Source organism: Balaenoptera borealis, assembly GCF_965194805.1.
Source record: "Balaenoptera borealis genome assembly, chromosome: 3".
In the NCBI taxonomy this organism is placed as follows: domain Eukaryota; kingdom Metazoa; phylum Chordata; class Mammalia; order Artiodactyla; family Balaenopteridae; genus Balaenoptera; species Balaenoptera borealis.
The window spans coordinates 26,617,703-26,638,968 of NC_138866.1; the positions used below are offsets into that span (position 1 = coordinate 26,617,703).

The 21,266-nt window shown below is 42.2% G+C and overlaps 1 protein-coding gene and 1 long non-coding RNA gene across 26 annotated transcripts in view; one reads left to right on the forward strand and one right to left on the reverse strand.

Annotated features, from left to right (window-relative positions):
- The window catches only part of LOC309626636, a 1,318,538-nt gene that overhangs the window by 955,911 nt on the left and 341,361 nt on the right, over window positions 1-21,266 (forward strand). The gene's annotated exons all lie outside the window — the stretch shown is intronic.
- TTLL5 (tubulin tyrosine ligase like 5) overlaps window positions 1-21,266 on the reverse strand; it is a 312,036-nt gene that overhangs the window by 128,806 nt on the left and 161,964 nt on the right. For 24 of the 25 annotated variants that reach the window (XM_082387533.1, XM_082387536.1, XM_082387511.1 and 21 more), the window contains one exon: window positions 20,936-21,090. The exons of the other annotated variant lie outside the window; for it this stretch is intronic. In XM_082387533.1, coding sequence (XP_082243659.1) covers window positions 20,936-21,090 — 155 coding nt within the window. The remainder of the gene's footprint in view (window positions 1-20,935; window positions 21,091-21,266) is intronic. 25 annotated transcript variants of the gene reach the window in all.

Sequence of the window (21,266 nt, forward strand, 5' to 3'; positions counted from 1 at the left end):
ATTTGCCGGGTTCTGTGACTTTTCTGGTTATTCATTACTGAGGGAGGGGAAAGGGTAAGCCTCTTGGATGAAATCAATCAAAAACAAAAGCAGGAGAGAAAAGCACTTCAGCAGTGCAGTGTAGGGGAAAGAAGCTAACACGCAGGGATTCTTCCTGGTCTTAATTGATAGTAAGAAAAGAAAGAGCCCACTGAGAAGTACTTTTACCTTCCTGCTTCTTGGCCCCATCTCAGTTATATTCTTGCCTAAAACAAAGCATCTCTAAAATAATGTATCTGAAGATAGGTCTATGCCTAATTTCATCATCAGTAAAAAACAGGAGAGAATTTGCAGGAAAGGAATAAGTGATAGTCTAGTAGAATAGATGCTGGCAAGTGTGTGAAGAAAGAGCACGCTCCAGATTGGAGGGGGTAGTGGTACAGCCCTTTTACAGCCCTTTTGAGGCCAATTTGACAGTATCTATACAAATTCAAAGTGTATATATCATTTGATCCAACGAATTCCACTTCTTGGAATGTATCCCATAGAAATACTTGCACATGTGTACAAAGATATATGTACAAGGCGTTCACTGCAGATGCCTAAATTGGATACAACTTAGTGCTCTTTAATAGGAGAATGGCAAAATAAATTATGGTACATTCATCCTTTGGAAAACTACATAGTGGTTAAGAATATTCAGATGAGCTTACATAGGGACTTCCCTGGCAGTCCAGTGGTTAAGACGCTGTGCTTCCACTGCAGGGGGCATAGGTTTGATCCCTGGGCAGGGAACTAAGATCCCACTGCGTGGCCCGGCCAAAGAAAAAAAGATAAGCTTATATAAACAAACCAGAGAAACATGGTGACATTAGGGAGGAAAAAAAGTCACAGAAAAATATACAAATCAACCTTTTAACTGTGGCTACCTCTGAGGAGGGGACTTAATCTCCTCATAATCTGTATATGTTTCTGTTAGATTATTTTATGACATGGCTACATGTGAGTATTACTTATACACAGTTTTTATAAAGTATGAACATAAATATTTCAGTCAATAGAAAATAGGAGCATATATAATATACACATGTATGTGTGTGTATATATATATTAATATATATACATAGGGCTTCCCTGGTGGCGCAGTGGTTGAGAATCTGCCTGCCAATGCAGGGGACACGGGTTCGTGCCCTGGTCTGGGAAGATCCCACATGCCGCGGAGCAACTGGGCCCGTGAGCCACAACTACTGAGCCCGCGCGTCTGGAGCCTGTGCTCCGCAACAAGAGAGGCCGCGATGGTGAGAGGCCCGCACACCGCGATGAAGAGTGGCCCCCACTTGCCACAACTGGAGAAAGCCCTCACACAGAAGCGAAGACCCAACACAGCCAAAAATAAATAAATAAACTAATTAATTAAAAAAAAATATGTACTTAAAAAAAATATATATATATACATATACATATCCTCCCCTCCCATATAGCCCTGTGTAAATTGTCTTAACCTGCAAGAAATTTGACACTTGGAAAATTTCTTAACTTCACAACATGTACCAAGTCAGACAAAATGACAGAGAAATGGATCAATAGGAAAGAAGAAATGACTCTGAGAGGCCCAAAAGTTTCCAAGGGCCCAGTCATGATAATGAAAACAGTAAACACTGATCAAATTGTACTATGTGTTCACTGCAGGGATGGGAGGAAGAGAAGAGTGTGCGTGTGTGGTTGGGGGTGGGGGCAGGAGGAGGCAGCACAAGAATGCTCAACTTCCACCTTCTGATAGGAATTTAATAAATAAATAATATATAAAATAAAAAGCCCCCAAATGGCAGATAAACATAAGATTTAGAAATATGAAGGCAAGTAACAGAAGAAACAGCTGAAAAAAAAAAGTTGAAAGTGGTTATCTCTGGAGTGTGGAAATTAAGGTTGGGTAGCAGTGGGAGAAGAAGGGGCAGGGGATTCCCATTTTCATTATAAACTTTATAGAATTACTTAACTTTTAAAACTATATACCTGAATGATTGTAGGAACCAGCTTCCAAGATGGCCCCCAATGATCCCCACCTCCTGGTATTCATATCCTGGGTAATCCCCTCCCACACTGAATGGAGCTGGCCTGTGTAAACAATAGGATATTGCAAAAATGATAGCATGTTTGAAAGACCTAAAGGTAAGAGCTAAAACTATAAAACTCTTCAATGAAAACAAATGGCAAAAAAGCTTCACAGCATTGGATTTGGCAATGATTTCTTGGATATATGCCAAAGCCACAGGCAACAAAAGAAAAAATTAAAAAATTGTTCTTCATCAAAATTTAAAACTTTTGTGCATCAAAGGATACTATCAACAGAGTAAAAATGCAACCTACAGAATGGGAGAAGATATTTTCAAATCATACATCTGATAATCCAAATATATTCAAAATACATACAGAACTCCTAAAACTCCACAACAAAAAGCCAAACTCGATTTAAAAATGGGCAAAGGACCTGAACAGGCATTTTTCTAAAAAAGATACACAAACAGCCAAGAAGCATATGCAAAGATGCTCAACATCATTAATCATGAGGGAAACACAAATGAAAATCCACAGTGAGATACTACCTCACACCCATCAGGATGGCTACTATAAAAAAAAAAAAAGTGTCGGCGAAGATGTGGAGAAACTGAAACCCTTGTGCACTGCTGGTGGAAATGTTAAATGGTATAGCTACTCTGGAAAACAGTATGGAGGTTCCTCAAAAAATTAAAAATAGAATTGCCTTTCTGCTCCAAGAAAACACCAAATGGTGGATGATGCTGGTGTTCCAGGAGACCAGAAGGTGGCCACAGCAGCTCCACAGAGGTATGGGGGGCAGCTTCCGGTGCCAGCGCTGCAGCTACGCTCAGGCTGGAGCCAAGGCCACAGAGCTCGTTGAGGGGAGGCTGAGGACAAGAAGTGGCTCCCTGTCCCCGAGCCAGGCTGCTTGGTCATGGACATGGAGACCAAGTCCCTGGAGGAAATACATCTCTTCTCCTTGTCCGTCACGTAGTCTGAAATCACGGACTTTTTCCTGAGGCTGACCCTAAAGGGCGAGCTTGAAGACTACACCTGTGCAAAAGCAGACCCACGCTGGCCAGCAGACCAGGTTCAAGGCATCTGTTGCCACTAGGGACTACAAGGGCCATGTCAATTTTGGTAAGCGATCCAAGGAGGCAGCCACGGCCGTCCACGGGGCCATTACGCTGGCCAAACTCTCCCCTGTTGCCATGCAGTAAGGCTACTGAGGAAGCAAGATCAGCAAGCCCCACACTGTCCTTTGCAAGGTGACCAGCCACTGTGGCTCTGTGCTGGTATAGCTCATCCCCACCCCAAAGGCACTGGCATTCTCTGGGCTCTTGTGCCCAAGAAGCTGGTGGCCAGTATCAAGCACTAGTACACCTTGTCTGCAGGCTGCACTGCCAGCCTGTGCAACTTCACCACGGCCACCTTTGATGCCATCTCCAAGACTTACAGCTACTCACCTTGACCTCTAGAAAGAGACCATGTTCACCAAGTCTCCCCATCAGGAATTCACTGACCATTTAGTAAAGAGCCATACCAGAGTCTCTGCGAAGAAGACCCAAGCTCCAGCTATGGTCACCACGTAGAGTATTTATACCAGAAAGATAAAGTGAATTAATTAAGCTTGGAAAAAAACAGAATTATCATATGATTCAGCAATTCCACTCTGGGTATATATCCAGAAGAACTGAAAGTAGGGCCATGAACAACTATTTGTACACCTGTTAACAGCAGCATTACTCACAACAGCCAAAAGGCAGAAGCCAGCCAAGTGTCCATCGACAGATGAGTGGATAAACAAAATGTGGTATAGACATACAATGGAACATTATTCAGCCTTAAAAGAAAGGAAATTCTGACACGTTACGACATGGATGAACCTTGAGGACACTGTGCTAAATGAAATAAGCCAGGCAGAAAAGGACACACATTGTATAATTCCACTCACAGGAGGTACCTAGAGCGGTCAAATTTATAGAGACAGAAAGTGGAAGGATGGTTGCCAGGGGCTGACAGAGAGAGAATGGGGAGTTATTTTTTAATTGGTACAGAGTTTCGGTTTTGCAAGATGAAAAGAGTTCTTGAAGTGGATAGTGGTGATGCACAGTAATGTAATGCACTTAATGCTACTGAACTGTACACTTAAAATGGTAAGTTTTATGTTATGTATGTTTTTCCACAATTAAAAAATTAAAAAAAAAAAGACTGTGTATGACTTCTGAGCTAGGTCATAAAGGACGCGTGGCTTTTGTCTTTCTCTTAAGTCACTCATTCTGGGGGAAGCCAGCTGCCATGTCATGAGGACACACAGGCAGCCCTGAGGAGAAGTCCATCTGTTGAAGAACTGAGGCCTCCTGCCAATAGCCAGCATGAACTCATCATCCACGTGAGGGTGAGCACCATGGAAGTGGATCCTTTGGCCTCAGGCAAGCCTTCAGATGACTGCAGCCCTTCTGGCTGATATCTTAACTGTCACCTCATGAAAAAGCCTGAGGCAGAACCACACAGTTAAGCTGCTCCTCAATTCCAGACCCACAGAAAATGAGATAATAAATGTTTATTGTTTGGCTGCTAAAGTTTGAGATAATTTATTAGGCAGCAATAGATCACTTATGCAACTATTTAGAAAAATTTGAAAAGGAAAAGAGAAATCAGCTTTAACGCATTATCCTATCAGAGTGGCCTGCTATTCTACCAAAGCATGCGTCAGGGTACGTTATGATGATGGCGTGCTGCTAGATTACAATGCATCTCTTCATTAAAGCCTTAAGAGAGAGATTCTCAACTATTCTGTACTGAGAAAACTTCACAAGAATGTAAAGTGTGATGAGTAGTATATAAAGTATATTTAACTACGTATTTTAATACAGTGTTAACAGCTCTGTTTGGCAGATGAACACTGAGCTGGTTGCAGCTGGCAGCATGGTGTTCAGCAAGGTATATCTGCAACGTGTAAGAGGAGAAATGTGACATCGAGCTGGTGCCAAATACAGATACTGTGTGTTTGTTAGACTATGGAGAAACTTTTCCTCATGAGTATATTAGAGTCTAATCAGGGCAGTAAATAAATAATACCACTCACACAGCCACACAGCCCTGAAGGATGACCATGTGAGGAGTAAAATTGCAGCAGCTTAATGGACACTGTGAGACATTACTCTACTTTAAAACTGATTCCACCATGTGGAATTCACCTGGTTGAGTACTGTTTTGAGTCTTTTAACTCCTTAAAGTGTGTTGAGGAAAATCCTAGTATGTGGAAGTGTGTTGCAAGTGTAAAACAGGTGACAACTGCTCCCACAGTAGGTTTTTAACCAGCTCAGTGTTAGGGTTCTTGTCTAGAGGCAGCCAAAGCTCAAATCCTAAAGATGGCAAGCATGTTGAGTTGTGGCTGGTTAAAGAAGAAAGTCAACCTAATCCACCTAAATTTTTGTGGTACCCAAGACAGGTATTAGTAAAAGAGCTGCCTAGGTGGAAGTCTGCTCTGTGATTATGAATCTAGATATTTAAATTCATTTGGCATATATTAAATTAGTGGATACTATGTGTCAGATGCCACATTAAGAGATAGGAATATAAAGATGTATAAGTTCGGACTTCTAAGGAGGTGGTAAAGGAAAGACATGAATATCTGTAATACAATGGAAATGACAGAGCTGCAGGCAAGTAGGCAGCCTCCGTGTGGGATGGCAGTAGAAGGTGCACAGAGTAAGGGTTGGAATTGGGGTTGATCCAGAATGACACAAAGAATTTGCCAGATATGAACGGGGAAGGGAAAGACAATGGAAGTAGTACATATGAAAACCCAGAAATGTTAAAAAAAAAAAACCCAAAACTCAAAAAACTCTGCTGAATTCTTTGGTTGACATTCATTAAAAGGGCAGATAATGGGATAAAATCCCCTTAACATGGCATATCAGGCACTTGAACTTTTCCATCTCGTCCTCAACCCTCCCCTACGTGCACACCATGCTCCCACAATGGTGCACTCAGGCATGCTCTTCCATACCTCCCTGCCTTCACACAAGGCTCTGCGATGCTCACTTAGTTAAAAAACAATAATCCATCCTCTGCAAAGTCTACTCTGGTCTTCCTCTGATAGAGCTTATTCCTCGAGGTCCCAAGATGCCTTTCACTGGCATGTTTTTGGTACTGTGACTATTCTTCACAACGACTATTTCTTACTCACTGGACCAACCATTTAAGGCTGGTCATCATTCTGGTCTCTGTCCGCTCAAAGCCTGGCAATGTCACAGTCATGCAGTGTTTGCTGAATGAACAAATGCATGAAGAAATGAACACTCCTCTCTCTGGAGTAGTCTTATGTTCCACCTGAAGAAGGGAAACTAGAACAAATAACCCTTTGAGAAGTTAGAGGAATCAAATGGAAAATTCATCAGGCTGAGAATTAAAAGTGGGTTCTCATCCTTGCTTTACCACCAGGTAGGCATGAGAATTTGCACAATCCACTTAACTTCTCTAGGTCTCAATTTTTCATACCTGTAAAACTGGGTATGGATAGATGATGTGGACAGGTTTACAGTAATTCTCATTTACAGAGGCAGGCCCTGTAAAAATGCTTTCCTATGTCATTTAATTTTCATTTGTTCCTTAGGACATCCCTAGGAATTAGGCATTTTACCCTCATTTAGGCATAAGTACAGTAGGTTCAAAGAACTTGCCCTAAGCAACATAGCTAGTAAGTGGCTAAAAAGGAGAGGGATCCAAATTGGTCTGCCTCTATAGAATACCTGTTCTCAAACACTAGGTCACAACATTTAAATGTGAGAGCGTAGATATTTTGAAGTAAAAGAATTTGGACCTCCTGAAGCCATATGATAGAACAAAAAAAATGGCAGTGCTTTTTTTATCTACTTTCCTCTGAGAAGGAGATGCCATAAGGTGATAGGGACAGGGTGAGAGGTACGTGGAAATGCACCAAACAGAGTCTTAAAAGGGGGACCATCCTTTCTGGATGAAAGGTCTGAGCCTAGAGAAAGAAAGAAAATGCAGGATGAGATAAATGGAAAGGGAGGGTTAAAGGGACATAGCCTGGCAGAAAAGCAAGGGAAGGGAGAGGAAAACAGGAAGGGGTGCTGAGCCAAGCTGAGCATGAAGATGGGGGGCTGGACAGGGGGAGGATGATGACGGGGCCAAGTGCTGTTGACGGGCAGAGCGATGGGAAGCGGATGGCCATGCTGAGGAGAGAAGGATCCACCAGCAAGGCAATTCCAGCCAAAACTGGGAAACGGGATGGGATGGCTTTGTTTCTTTAAGAACTGAGGGGGTTAAAAGACAGAGCTCAGCCTGAGCCTGAGAGGAGAAAAAGGGGGAGACTACTAAGAAAAACAATGACCCCACAGGTCTGAAAGGAAGAACCTGCAGACTGAAAGAGAGGTGATGACAGAGAGTGCCTGGAATGGACCATTTAATGCTTTAAACCTGTGCCAAGCTGAGTAATGTGGGATTGAACTTGTGATTTACCTCAACTCTGGGAGAGATTAGTCTCTGTATCATCAGCAGTGTAAACAAACATTACTATTTTATAGTGATAATAAGTATTATTAATACCGAAAAGACCTAGTCGTGTGTAGTACTTTGTAGTTTACAAAGCATGTTCATGTAGATGATCTCATTGAACTCCCATGACAATCCGAGCACCCTTGCTTCCCACCTGGCAAAATTAGGCTTAAGTTCAGTCAAATGATTTACCTCCAGTCAGGAAGTTCCAGGTGGACCTGGGATTGGCACCTAGGTCTTCCTGTTCCCGGTCCAGGGTTCTTTGGGTAGGAATAAAACACAGCCTGTGCCTTTAACAGACTTACAGTTCAGGAGATCAAGAACAAAGGCATAGAAGATGATTACTCAGGGGAGTATATACTATACTCAAAAAAGAGTGGAGTTCAGAGGAAGGAGCATATTTGGGGGCAGCTGGAAAAAGTCTGAGCTAACTGTAGACTGGATGGGAGAAAGGGACTACTTAAGCAAAGAAGAAAGGAAGCAGAGAAAGCTCAGAGTGTGGGCTTTAGAGGGGTGCTTTACCTACCCAGTCCTTCCCCCCACCAGCTTAGCAGCTGCAAGTGCAATCATCTAACAAATATTTATGGTTGACATTGCCCTAAATGCTGAGGATCCAGTGGTGCACAAGATCTACATTCAAGAAATTTACTCCAAGTCTGAAAGTATCAGGGTTGCTTGTTGGGGGGTGTCAACTGTTCTTTTGGAAAAGGGAGATGTTCTATTCTCAGAATGATGCTCTAATTCATCAGAGAAATGTAGGAGCTCCAGTTTTTCAAAACTTACTATTTTCCCAAATAGAAGAGGACTGTGTTTGCCTCTCCTTTGGCAGGTGATCAGAAAAGATCAGAGCTGAGAAGGGAAAAGGGAGCATTAAAAGTGGCTATTTCACAGCAGAGTCACAGAAAAAAAGAAAAAGAGGGTTGTGTTTAGCACCTTACTCCACAATTTTATATTTACCCTCCCAACAACCAAGCTCCATTGTGTATACTATGCACATATAGTAAAGAAAAAATGTGATATGGGAACACAGTGAGAGAGTCTGTGAAGTGCTGAAACAGCATACCTGGCAGCTGCTAAAACAAAACTTCAAAGATTTGGCTTCTTTGAAAAGCCATCAGGCAGGACCCCACCCACTCCCCCTGCTAGCCCACAGCTTCCCTGGGAGCTGGTACATGTAACCACTTCCGCATGTTTGGCTCTGTTCCCCAGGGCTATAGCAGCTCTATAAGCCAAGTCAGAACTGCCAGCCAAGCAGGTGGGGGGCTGGGGGCTAGGTAAGTGTAGGGAAGCAAGACCTCTCTCCAGTATCTGGTCATGAGCATATCTCAGAAAATAAAATGGTAACGCTAGGATCTGCTTTAAAAGTCCCTTCCTCTCAGCCAGCCCAGCTCTGATTGGTTAGACACTAGTAATTCAGAAGCTCTGAGCTTTTGAGATTCCCAAGGCATTAAAATATGCCCCTCCCAGTACCACAAATTAGTTTAAGAACAGCATCTGTGGTAAATCTCTAGATCTAAACAAAAGAGGCTTGACAGCTACAAAAGAGCCTAAGAGGATAATCAAGAATATGCCTTTCTTTGTACTTCTTTTTTTTTTTTTTTCCCACTGACCAAGTTTGGGTCTCTATCACATCTTTGAATCTTCTGGGACAACCATTTTGTCCTGTGCTGTCCAATATGGGAGCCACGAGTCACATGTGGCTTTTGAGTATTTGAAATGTGGCTAGTATGACTGAGGTACTGAATTTTTCATTTTATTTAATTTTAATTAATTTAAAAATTTAAAATCCACACGTGGCTTGTGGCTACCATGTTGGACAGCACTGATCTAGCCACTTATTCACCAAACATTTACTGAGCACTTTGTACAAGAAAGTGTAAGGATATAAAGATGTGTAAGGCTCAGTCTCTGACCCTCAAAAGCTTACAATCTAATACAGGAGGTAAGACAAGTATACAAACAACCATAATATAAAGAGGCGTGGTAATGTGTCATAGCAGAGGTAAACAGATGTTAGAACTTGGAGCAGGGAGATGTTGGCCTGACATTATGCATTCCCCATACTAGCCACCCAGGTAGGGGATGCCAGTACAGTCGTCCCTTGGTATCTACAAGGGATTGGTTCCAGGACCTCCGTGGATACCAAAATCCAAGGATGCTGAAGTCCCTTATATAAAATGGCACAGTATCTGCATATAACCTACACACATCCTCCCATATACTTTAAATCATCTCTAGATTACTTCTAATACCTAATATAATGTAAATGCTATGTAAACAGTTGCTGGACTATAGCAAATTCAAGTTTTGCTTTTTGGAACTTTCTGAATTTTTTTTTTTCTAAATATTTTGATCCGTGGATGCAGACCGGTGGATACCGAGGGCCGACTATAAGTCTATCAAATAAAGGACAGTGAGGAGAGTGGAACTACTGTAGAGAACACCAAAAATCTGAAACATCACACATATTCAGTAAACACCATGACTTATTGGTCAACCAATGTTAAAAGGCTGGAGTAAAGAGATAGCCAGCCTATACTGGGCTGTTTAAGTACCTTCTAGGAGTGGCTCTCAAGACTCCTGCGGGTTAGGTGGGGTGGGGAGAAGGAGGGTGAAAAGAAGGGTCTCTGCCTTTTCCTCTTCTTCCACACCCTGCCTCTTCCAACAGCGCCCCCCCCGCCACCCAAAATGCAAAGGGTCTTTTGCTTGTAGGGCACTTTCAATCTTGGATAACTAGAAAGAACTGAATAGGGTTCAAAGGAGAAGCTATACGGACCTGATGACTTGGGAAGGCGGCTGTGTGAGCTCCACCTAGAGGGGTGGGATAGAGAGGGTGGGAGGGAGACGCAAGAGGGAGGAGATATGGGGATATATGTATGCGTATAGCTGATTCACTTTGTTATAAAGCAGAAACTAACACACCATTGTAAGGCAATTATACTCCAATAACGATGTTAAAAAATAAAAAAATAAAAATAAAAAAGGAAAAAAAAAACCTCAGTGGAGAAGAAACAGGGCTTTTTTCTCTAGTGTTCAGATCACTAGGATAGGAAGAGCCACAAAAATTCATTCTCTAGGAATTAAAACTGTGCATTTAGCCAGAGCTTCCTCTGAATTACATCTTTTAGGAACATGAGTCCAGGGGATGAAGAATAGAAGGAAGAGAAAGCCTAATGACATCTGCTTGGGATGTCATCAGGGAAGGTTGCAGAAAGGCTGAGTTGAGCTGAGCCCTGTAGGAGAAAAGGGTTTGAACATGTAAACATACAGGTGAGGAGCAGGGGGTCTGTTCATTCTTTCATTCTTTTACAATATTTGTTCTTTATGTTTAAGTGTCTACTGTTTACCAAGGCACTGGGATACAACAGTGAATAAGACAACTTATACTTTCGTGAAGTAATGATAGTAAACTAACAGGATAAGTGCTACAGAATGGTATAAGGATGTAGTGATGGGAAAATGTACTATTTTTGATCCATAGAGTTTGGCTGGAACTAAATGGGTGAAGAATAAAACTGGAAAGGTAGATTGGAGCCAAATACAGGTATTCACCTTGAAAAGCAGGCCAAGTTATTTTTTGTTTTTGTTTTTGTGGTACATTAGAAGGTCTTTTTATTTCTTCCTTAAAAATTTTGTTTTAATTATCAAAATTAACAAAATATCAACAAAGAAAATCTTTAGAATAAATAAGACAGATGAGAAAGACTTAGCCATGAAAGGTAGAATTGTACCATATTCCCAAGATGTATTCTCCAATTTATCTTTATCAGCAATAAAGTCGGTATTTTGCTATCTTTGATTTTTTTCTATAATTTCTCATTTAGTTGTGGAGGCAAGACCTGGAGACAAGTAGAAAGTATGATTAATGATGCTTCATAAGCCCCCAACATCAATTTCTAGACCTTTTAGTTGTATGAACTGAAAAATCACCTTTACAGTTAGGATGCAGCTTGATTTCAGCTTCTATCACTTAAAACTCAAAGTGTTTTGGGACATCCCTGGTGGCACAGTGGTTAAGAATAAGCCTGTCAATACAGGGGACACAGGTTCAAGCCCTGGTCTGGGAAGACCCCACATGCCGCGGAGCAACTAAGCTCGTGCGCCACAACTACTGAAGCCCGCACGCCTAGAGCCCGTGCTCTGCAACAAGAGAAGCCACCGCAATAAGAAGCCCGCGCACCGCAACGAAGAGTAGCCCCCGCCCGCCGCAGCTAGAGAAAAGCCCGCACACAGCAACAAAGACCCAATGCAGCCAAAAATAAAATATAAATAAATAAATAAATTTACAAAAAACCCCACAAAACTCAAAGTGTTTTGACTAATACATTTTATCAGCTGGACTGGTTCCCATTCACTCTCCCTTGAAAATGTCTTAAACACCTTGTACATTATCTCTCTTTTTCTTCCTCTCCTTTTCTGCAGGAGTCTGTAGCCTATATACAATCTAGGACTGTATTTAAACCCTACCTTAAACCCTTCCTCTGCAGAGCCTTAGATTTCCACCCTTCTTTAGTACCTTTTCTGAATTGTGAGCTCCGCTGAGCCCATATGCCCCCCCTTTAATCACTCGCTCTATATTTCACATGCCAAAAATAAGCAAACTTCCAGGGCAGTATTCTCTAGACCGCCCTGCTGAGTGTCAGCTCTAACTTACAGGAGTGTGGAGCACATTTCTTGATCCTCTCATAGATCCTCACATAGCACGGAGCACAAAGTAAATGTGCAATTACCTCTTGATTGATTAATTTTAGCCTCTCTGCCTACCCAAGCCCCAGCTGCCCTTCCAGAGTCAGCTCACAAACCTTTCTTTTCCGTGAAGTTTTTGCCACTTTCTCCAGTCGGAGTGATCAGTTTCTCCTCTGAACTTGTACCACTTAACAGTATAATCCTCTTCGTCAACAATTAAGTACATATTGCCTTACAATACTTGCATTAGTAACTTAAATGACTATCAACTTTCCTCCAGACAGAGAGAGACCCTGTCTATTACCTCCTTCAGAGTCAGCCCCATGCCTTGCATTTAGGAGATATTCAGTAACATGCTAACTTTTTTAGGATAACATTGTTTTAACAACTACCAGATGAAGCCATTTTCCAGCTGGAACATTACTTATTACCAGTTTCACCTTTCTTCTTTTTCAAGTATTTCAATATACTAAATATTTGGTGAAGAAGGTAAAAAAACTCTTCTCTTAGGGTCTTGTATTTCAAATGTCAGTGTTGGGTTCAAGCAGCTAGCAAGATATTTGAGAACACAAATAATACAGGCAGATATTTTCATCTGCTCAGTTTTCCTTGGTGCAACCCAGTTTCACAAGAACATAATTTGATTTCCTGTAGCCTTTAAGTACAACCTATTTATTACCCCCCCTTATGGTTTCCTTACCTGTGGTGCCAGAGAGCCTAATTTTCTCATCTAAAGCCTTCTAGATTATAGTCACATTACTGAGATGCACCCATATTTCATTTTCGTCACAGAAAGATAGTAAAACTTCTTTTAAAAAACCAGGCAAAACATGGCATTGATTATTGACTTTGAAGCCAAATTAATACAAGTCTTAGCCTGATAATTCATGAAAGCCAAAAAACACCCCTTTATTGCCTCTGAAGCATAAGAATGGTCCAATTAGGACAAGAGTTCTACTGTTACTTGTTATGAACACGTGGGCCTGCCACATGATGTGACATTTTGAATTCCTAAGCTCTCATATATTGCCTCTCTCACTCTAGCCCTACTTGCATTTCCCAGAGAACACTTGGCTCCATATTAAAATGTTACCTTTTAAGTTTAGCTTCTCTTATTTTTCCTTAGATTTTAATAGTTTATAATCAAAAATTTTAATATATAGATCCTTACTTCACTATAAAAACAAATAATGTAAACCTGAGCATTGTGATTAGGTATAACTGCTTTCGCCACTGTGATACGATATGACAGTGCACGTGAGTGATGGCCAGTTGTATCTGAACTCAGTGGTGTAGCAATACTGTATCCTAAGCAAGTCTAATTTTATGTTTTTCTCTTTTCTGAAAAGGGAACTAAGAGTTATCAGGAAACTACACCAAAACCAGAACTTACACCAAAATTTTGCACCTCAAAAGGGCTGCAGGGACGAGAGAACCTGTACTCCTTTTCAGACAGTATGAGTCTATTGTTTTCTTTTATTAAAATATAGATACAGGAAGATTTTTTTTCCTTTTAGCCTCTTAAATCCTAGGACTTTTAAAAAAAAAAGCATTGATATTTTAGCTGTACTCGGTCAGTAATATGCTGAGAGTCTTTCAGCAGAAAGATGGGCAGGAGGGTAGGATGAGGTCTTTAGCTAAAGGTTCAGTGAAGCCAGCTGGTCGTCCTAAATTTGTTGAGTCAACATTAAGTAAGCTTTAAAAATGGATCATCAGTGTTTCTCTACAAGAGTCAGAAGGAAAGATATAGTGTTTCTTCACCACTGTGGTTCTTTCCAAACTCTTTCAGGGCTGGTAAACAGCTATGTTGGAAAGATAGAAGATGACAGAAAAACCATGTGAGAATTAAACTGAATTATGAATTAAGTAACTCTGATAAAATTTCCTAATTCTAGAAAAGGAGTCTCACTCAGCTTGTACATGGATTTTTGTCATTCAGTCCTCTTAAAACCAAAATAATCATCAATTGTGGATGGATATCAAATTACAAAGTGAACAGCTAAATAAGACAGGGTCTTGCCTCTAACAATGACTCTGTGTGTATGTGTCCGAGTGTGCACGTGTGTGTGTTAATCCTGAGGAAATGTATATAAGGTAGTTTATCTTTAATGCTTTGAGAGGGAGGGGAGAAGGCAAACGAAACTGGAAAAATGCTACACTGGCAAACCACAAAGCAAGCTGCATTTTATTCTGGCTTGCAGATAAGAAAAGATCCCCGTCTTCCACTCCTGATACTAGGCCCAAACATTCCCAAACTTACTTTGCCTAGGCCTTGGTATGATGTCCAGCCAGCGATCTCTGACACATTTCCAAAGTTTACCAACATTCCTTCAATAGGCAGAAGTCCAGTGATTCTGGCCTTGGTACAAACACCTACAGCACTCAGCTCTCTTGGTGAAGGAGGAACTGTAGAATCTGTCACAGAGCTTGAACTGACACAGAGCATAACCCTTGAGAGGTTATGTGTCTGGCTGAGTGAGAAAAGAAGCAGAGGAATTTCAGATAGAAGTTCAGGCCTTTATCACTCGTGTGCCAGAGAAGCGTTTTTCTCAAGGGGAAGCAGTGGTTAAGAGCTAAGACTCAGGAGGAAGAAGGTCAGGTAAACTTTGTTTTATGGGAAGGAAGGAGGATAAGGAGAGAAATAGCACTTCTACAGAACTCTGAACAAGAAAGAGTTTCTTTTTGTTTTTAGGCCCCCCAAAAGTGGTTTCTTTTTGTGATTGTGCTCTTTGGCTAGAGAGTGTTGTTTATATAACAGGATAAAGTACAAAATTATAAGCTCCAAACTCCTCCAGAGGAAAGCTCTCCCAAAGCTCGACCCCCAGGATGGATGGAAAATATGAGTGTTTACTGGCTGGAACATTGAGCCGCAATGGAAATTTCAACATTCAGAAGAAGATAGCAGAGAGGAAGGGCCTGTTGAGTAGAAAGAAGTCACCCTTCAACAAAGGGGTCAAAGAAAAGGAAGAGTCTCCTGTGGGCCCCACTCTGATGGCCCTTCCTCAGCTGGAAAGGCTACATCTCTGCGATCCAGCTCCAGGAGTGCACTGCATATGGCTGATGGCCAGTTTCCTCTAAACTAGATACTAAAACACGGAGCGTAGCAATCCCACATCCCAAGCAAGTCCAATTTTAAGTTTCTCCTTTTTTTTTTTTTCCTGGAAAGGGAACTAAGTGGTATCAAGAACCGACACCAAAACCAGGCACTATACTGGCTACTTTCACATGCACAACTCAACTAAATCTTATAACAACTTAATGAGGTAGGTATTATTATCTGCACTTTTAAGCAGATGGGGAAATTGTGGCTCAGAGAAGCTAGGTAACTTGCACAAGGTCATACACTCAGTAAGGCAAACCCTAAAGTCCCTTCTCTTTTCACTATACCCTGCCATCTTCCTAACAGGGGCTGATGGCCTCCTTTCCTATAAAGTTAACATGCTTTTAAAGAAATAGAAGCATTTAAAGGACTAGTTTCAGAATAATTCCCCTAAACAGAGGAAGAAAATGGAAACAAAGCCTTACCATTTTGGTCGCTGAGTAGTTTTTGCAGAACTATGGGCTCTCTTTTAAAACCTCACACACTCCTCCTCCGATTCTCTTTTTATTGTGGTTAAAAAAAAAAGTATAACTTTAAATTTACCATCTTAACCATTTTTATGACTACAGTTCCTTAGTGCTAAGTACAGTCACACTGTTGTGCAACAGATCTCTAGAACTTTTTCATCTTGCAAATTTGAAACTCTATAGCCATTAAACACTAATTCCCCCTCCTCTGTTCCCCCAGCCCTTGGCAACCACCTTTCTGCTTTCTGTTTCTACGATTTAGACGACTTTAGATACTTCATAGGAGTGGAATCATACAGTATTGGTCCTTTTGTGACTGGCTCATTTCACTTAGCATTATGTCCTCAAGGTTCAGCCATGTTGTAGCCGGTGACAGGGTTAAATTCTTACACCCTCTTCTTGATTCTCCTTCTTCTACTTGCCTGGGTCACACAATTTAAATCTTTTTGTTATATGCTGCCCAACACTGCTTCCTAACTGTTCCATGTGTATGTGTCTCCTTCTTGCTGCTAGATAGTAACCTCTTAGTGATCCAACACCAGGTCTTCAAAGTCTTTTAGACCCTACCCAGCGCTGAGCACTACGCCGAGAGCATAGAAGATACATCCTGGACAGTAAACTCTGGGAGACTGGGGACGATTCTGTCTTATTTGTCGCTACTCCCAGCAGCTAACACAATGTCTGACACATAGAAAATGAACAGAACATGTTTTATTAAAGAAAATAAACTCAATATTTCTGAGAACTGAAAATGAAAAGATGGGAAGTCAGAGTCCTGAATCTCCAGCAACATTCGTGAGAAGTAATCTAGGACTTCCCCGGTGGCGCAGTGGTTAAGAATCCGCCTGCCAATGCAGGGGACACAGGTTCGAGCCCTAGTCTGGGAAGATCCCACATGCCGTGGAGCGACTAAGCCCGTGTGTCACAACTACTGAGCCTGCGCTCTAGAGCCCGCGAGCCACAACTACTGAAGCCCGCACGCCTAGAGCCCGTGCTCCGCAACAAGAGAAGCCACCGCAATGAGAAGCCCGTGCACCGCAATGAAGAGTAGCCCCCGCTCGCCGCAACTAGAGAAAGCCCGCACTCAGCAACGAAGACCCAACGCAGCCAAAAATAAATAAATATAAATAAATAAATAAATAAATATTTTTTTAAAAAAAGAAATAATCTAAAACAAGGGAGAAAAGTATTAGTTAAACTGGTATCAGAATCTCTGAAAATCTGTTTCAAAAAATTATGTAAAGAAAGGTACCAGACTATAATTTATTACTGAAGAGTAAGAGGGCAGAGGAACAAGGTGACATGAAATATCACCCAAATTTCCAAGATTTGGGGCTTCATTGTACCCCATTCCCCAGTACAGAATTTAAAGTTCTGACATACAGCTGTTTTCCAGAGTAGAGGCCACCAGGCCACAGAGCCTAGGCCCACGATGTCTTGCCCTGTCACAAAAAGAAGGAACAAACTCATGACTGTGCCTTCAACCTTCCTCACCTTTAACATCGAGGAACAGACAAATCCCCAGGTTGCATGTGTGAAAAAACCCGAGATGGATAAAAATAATTCAATGACAAATGCTGGAAAAACATACAAAGGGGCAGAAGCCAGACATTCGTGGGATTCCCTGACAGCTCGATCCACGAGGAAGGGCTGGACTGGAAAAAAACAGAGCCTCAGGTTCCTGCCAAGCCGTCTGAGGCCCTGTCCTTCCCAAATCATTCCAAGCAGCAGCCAGAACTTTACAGTAACCCTTCCAGGTCTCCCAAAGAAAGATGCGCTCCTCACCTAGAAAGTGCTCCTCCCTGACATGGTCCAGTTCCGTGCAAGGCTGGCGGTAATGAGGAGATGCCTCTGCACTTCAATCTCAGCTCCTAACAATTGCCCGGGTACCCAGAAAAGTAGATAATTAAAAGGCAGCTTGAAAAACCCGACCCATTTCATTGGCTAAAGAAAAGCTTAGTACCCAGGTATCAGCATCTAGAAATCAAATACAATCCCTTTAAGAAAAAACAGGTTGCGGACATTCGGTACCTGCATCCTGGAGGCCAGATTGTATAATTCTCAATCGGCCTTGCTCGGAGGCACACCTCAGGCTTCTAAACATGTGACTGTATTTGGCCCTGACTACATTCTCTTCTGGAGAATGGCCTGCAATTAATCTCACTTATTACCTCTGAAAAGTAACAACAGAGGAATGGCTGGCCAAGTCCAACTCCGAGTGTCTAGGGAACTGCAAGCTCCACGGCCAGGCCTCAGACTGTCTGGGCAAGGCGTGGGCTCTCTGCCTTCCTCTCCCACAACAAAGCTCCAACAGGGACTCCAGACAGACCAAAGGAACCGAGGGATTTGAGGAGCTGGGCTGAGCTCACACTGACCCAATGGGAGATGACAGCCCTGGGCTACATTTGGGGTGGTTTCAAAACAGCGGGGGAAGAACAAGGTTGTCTGGTGAAAACTTGTGTGATCCATAAAATTGAGAACAATAGCAACGCCACAGGGAAATGAAAAATAACACTATTTGCTGAGTTCTTGTGAGTCACCAGTTTTCATTCCTGTGGCTACCAAGTCACTGAATCCTCCAAGATGCAGATGAAAAGTACAGCCAGCATTGGATTCTCTTTACATCTTTTTACTGTTTACAGGGCAGCCCCTGGTTGAGTGAATTATGAGAGTTTATCAGCACTGGAATCCACTGATGCTTTTGTAGATGTACAAGTAAGAGGACCTTTTATTTACTTAGCACCCACTTCCAGGGAGATCAAAGTGCTTTAAGGACAACCTAAAAGCTCCCAAAACAGGCCAGTTTATACATAAGTATGCTTATCCAATAAAAAGATTAAATGAATAGTTTAGGGTCACTTAGTGTAAAAATCAGTAATAAAACTCACATCTCTAAGCTACTAATCCCTTATTCATTAAACTTAGTCACCCTTACTACTAAGGAAGGAACAACAAGAGACTAAATAAATATCCACAAAACAGTGACTTACCAGGTAAATAAAGAAACTGGGGCATGGGACAGAGCGAATGCCTGAGGGAGGTCTGGCTGGGGCCCATGTCATAGCCAGTTCTGAAAGGACCTCTGAGAATTCATTTAAGGCTCTTTAGGGTGGGTATCTCTGGGAATTCCACATGGAACTGGAACTCCCGAGCTGAGCTTGCAGGTTGTCATGGCAACCAGAGGTTGCGCGGTCGGCGGGGCAGAGGAAGATTTTCCAGGGCTACCCTGGACTAGAATGGGGCCTGAGAACTGACCCTCGAGCTTGAAGAGTAGGTGAAGAGATGGCTGTTATGGGTACAACTAACCCCCAAAGGGAAAGACCAGGGGGCTCTGCGGGGGCTACTTCCTGGTGCCAGTGGTTCTGAAGTCGATCGTATCATGTGCCATTCTACCACAGCCCATGAGCACAGTCTGGCTGGGAGAAGGTCACTCACAGCACTGCACCCTAGGTGCTGCCTCTGACCTTGATGGATCCTTTCATCTTTCTGTGTCTCGGCATTAACAGGTATCACCAAGAGAAGGTTCGAAACCCAGCCATAATTTTTATTCCAAACACAGGTATGAAAAATGCTAAAACTCAGGACTTCCCTGGTGGTCCAGTGGTTAAGAATCCAAGCTTCCACTGCAGGGGGCATGGGTTTGATCCCTGGTTGGGGATCTCATCCCGCATGCCCTGTGGTGCAGCCAAAAAAAAAAAACAAAGCTAAAACTGTTTTTCCAAAATGTATAGTCTTGACATTTTGCTTACCGTATGGAAAACGGTTGCAGCCTTGTCATATAGACAATATATCCAAGATTGCAGAGAAAGTGTTTTCCATAGAGACAAGGCTCTGACTGTAAAATGAAAATGGAATATTTGGAAATATTTTATATGGAAAATAAAGCTCTGTGGTATAAACAGAATTTCTTTTTTACGACTTATGTTTTAGGAATGCGGTTACTCCGGAATCATAAATCACCAAAGGACAGACTTCTCCTATGAAAAGAATAGTGTGGAAGGATGTCCTGTCTTCAAAAGTCCTGCCTCTTGGTCTTCAACTCTTCATAATTCTGAATTGAGATGATGCTTTTCACCCTTGACCACAATGATCACTGGTATGAAAGACACCGTACCAGAGCATGATGTAATGTGCTTATGTTTATCTTGCTTCCTGGGCAGAGTCTCTGCTTCCCAAATTAGTTCCTTAAGTAATCATTCTAACACCAACAGATACTTGAACAACAATTAGGTATTTCCTCCATGCCCAAGCCTTCAGTCGCTCCTCCAACCTCAGGGCAGGGCAGCATCCAAAGAGGTGGCTGGTTGGCAGAGGCTGATGTGCTGGCCTGGGGTAGGGAGTTGGTGGGACACCTGTGGCAGAGTGTCTTTATTTGGAGGGAACAATATCTCAGCTGGTTGGAATACTTCATTGTAACAGTCACATTCCATTCTAGCTCATCTGACTCAGGGACAGATGCAATTAAACCCATATTTAATAGCCACTAAAGCAAGATGTACTGGGAATCTGTTTCTCCTTACGTTTTTTACACAGGGGGACTTGAAATACAGATCGAGACTAGAATTCAAAACAGTGGTTTCTTTTTAAATCAGAAGTTGCTGACTTTATGGCCAGAATCTATTTGGATCTATCCTCTGCCACTTTGCTCAACTACATAAAGGGAATTTCCTTCCCACTTTCCAAATGAACATTGTCCAGGGAGGCTTTATGAGTTCAATTAGATAACCTACATAAAAACATATAAAATACGTGCTTCAAAAGAAAAGAGTCCAAAGTTAGTGAAACACAATGTAATACAAGATATAAAAAAAGAATTAGGAGACAAGGAGAAAATGTCAAAAGTCAATAAACAAAAATGTTGACTGTGAGCAAGGATTAAGCATAGTATAAATTCTTGCTCTTTCACCCGGAAGTGAACTTGCTGAACTGTATCAGAAATTTCCTTTTCATTTGATTTGCCCACAAACTGTCTTACAAGTGAAATGAGGCCCTATATTCAAGCACCAGAGGATTAGGACACGTGGGGAGAGGCACTTGTCTTGCTGGTGCCTGTGCAGGGAACTCAAAGTGAGAATGACTTGCTTAGGATTCAGGCTGCCCCTGTGTGACCCAAATGCCGGCTCCATGGCCCTTTACATACCTGCTTCCAGGAGGGGCGGAGTGGCTCTCAGGAGCTTGGGGGTCTGACTGAATTGACCATGTTGGGCCACTAGGACTGATGACAGGCCGAAGTGTGTGGGGAGTTGAAGCACTGCTTCTGTTTATGACGCCACTTGCCAAATTCAGGTTTGTTACCTAGAAATGAAGTGAGGGAAATAACCTGATTTTACAGAGTTTTAGAAAAGTATCATTAAAATCATAACGGGGAAAATCATGTAGAGTCCAGGAGATGCTGACCCACCTGAGCTTAAACAGTGGTTGCCACAAAGGCACTCAGTAAAGCCTGGCTTCTGTGCACATCCAAGAGCACA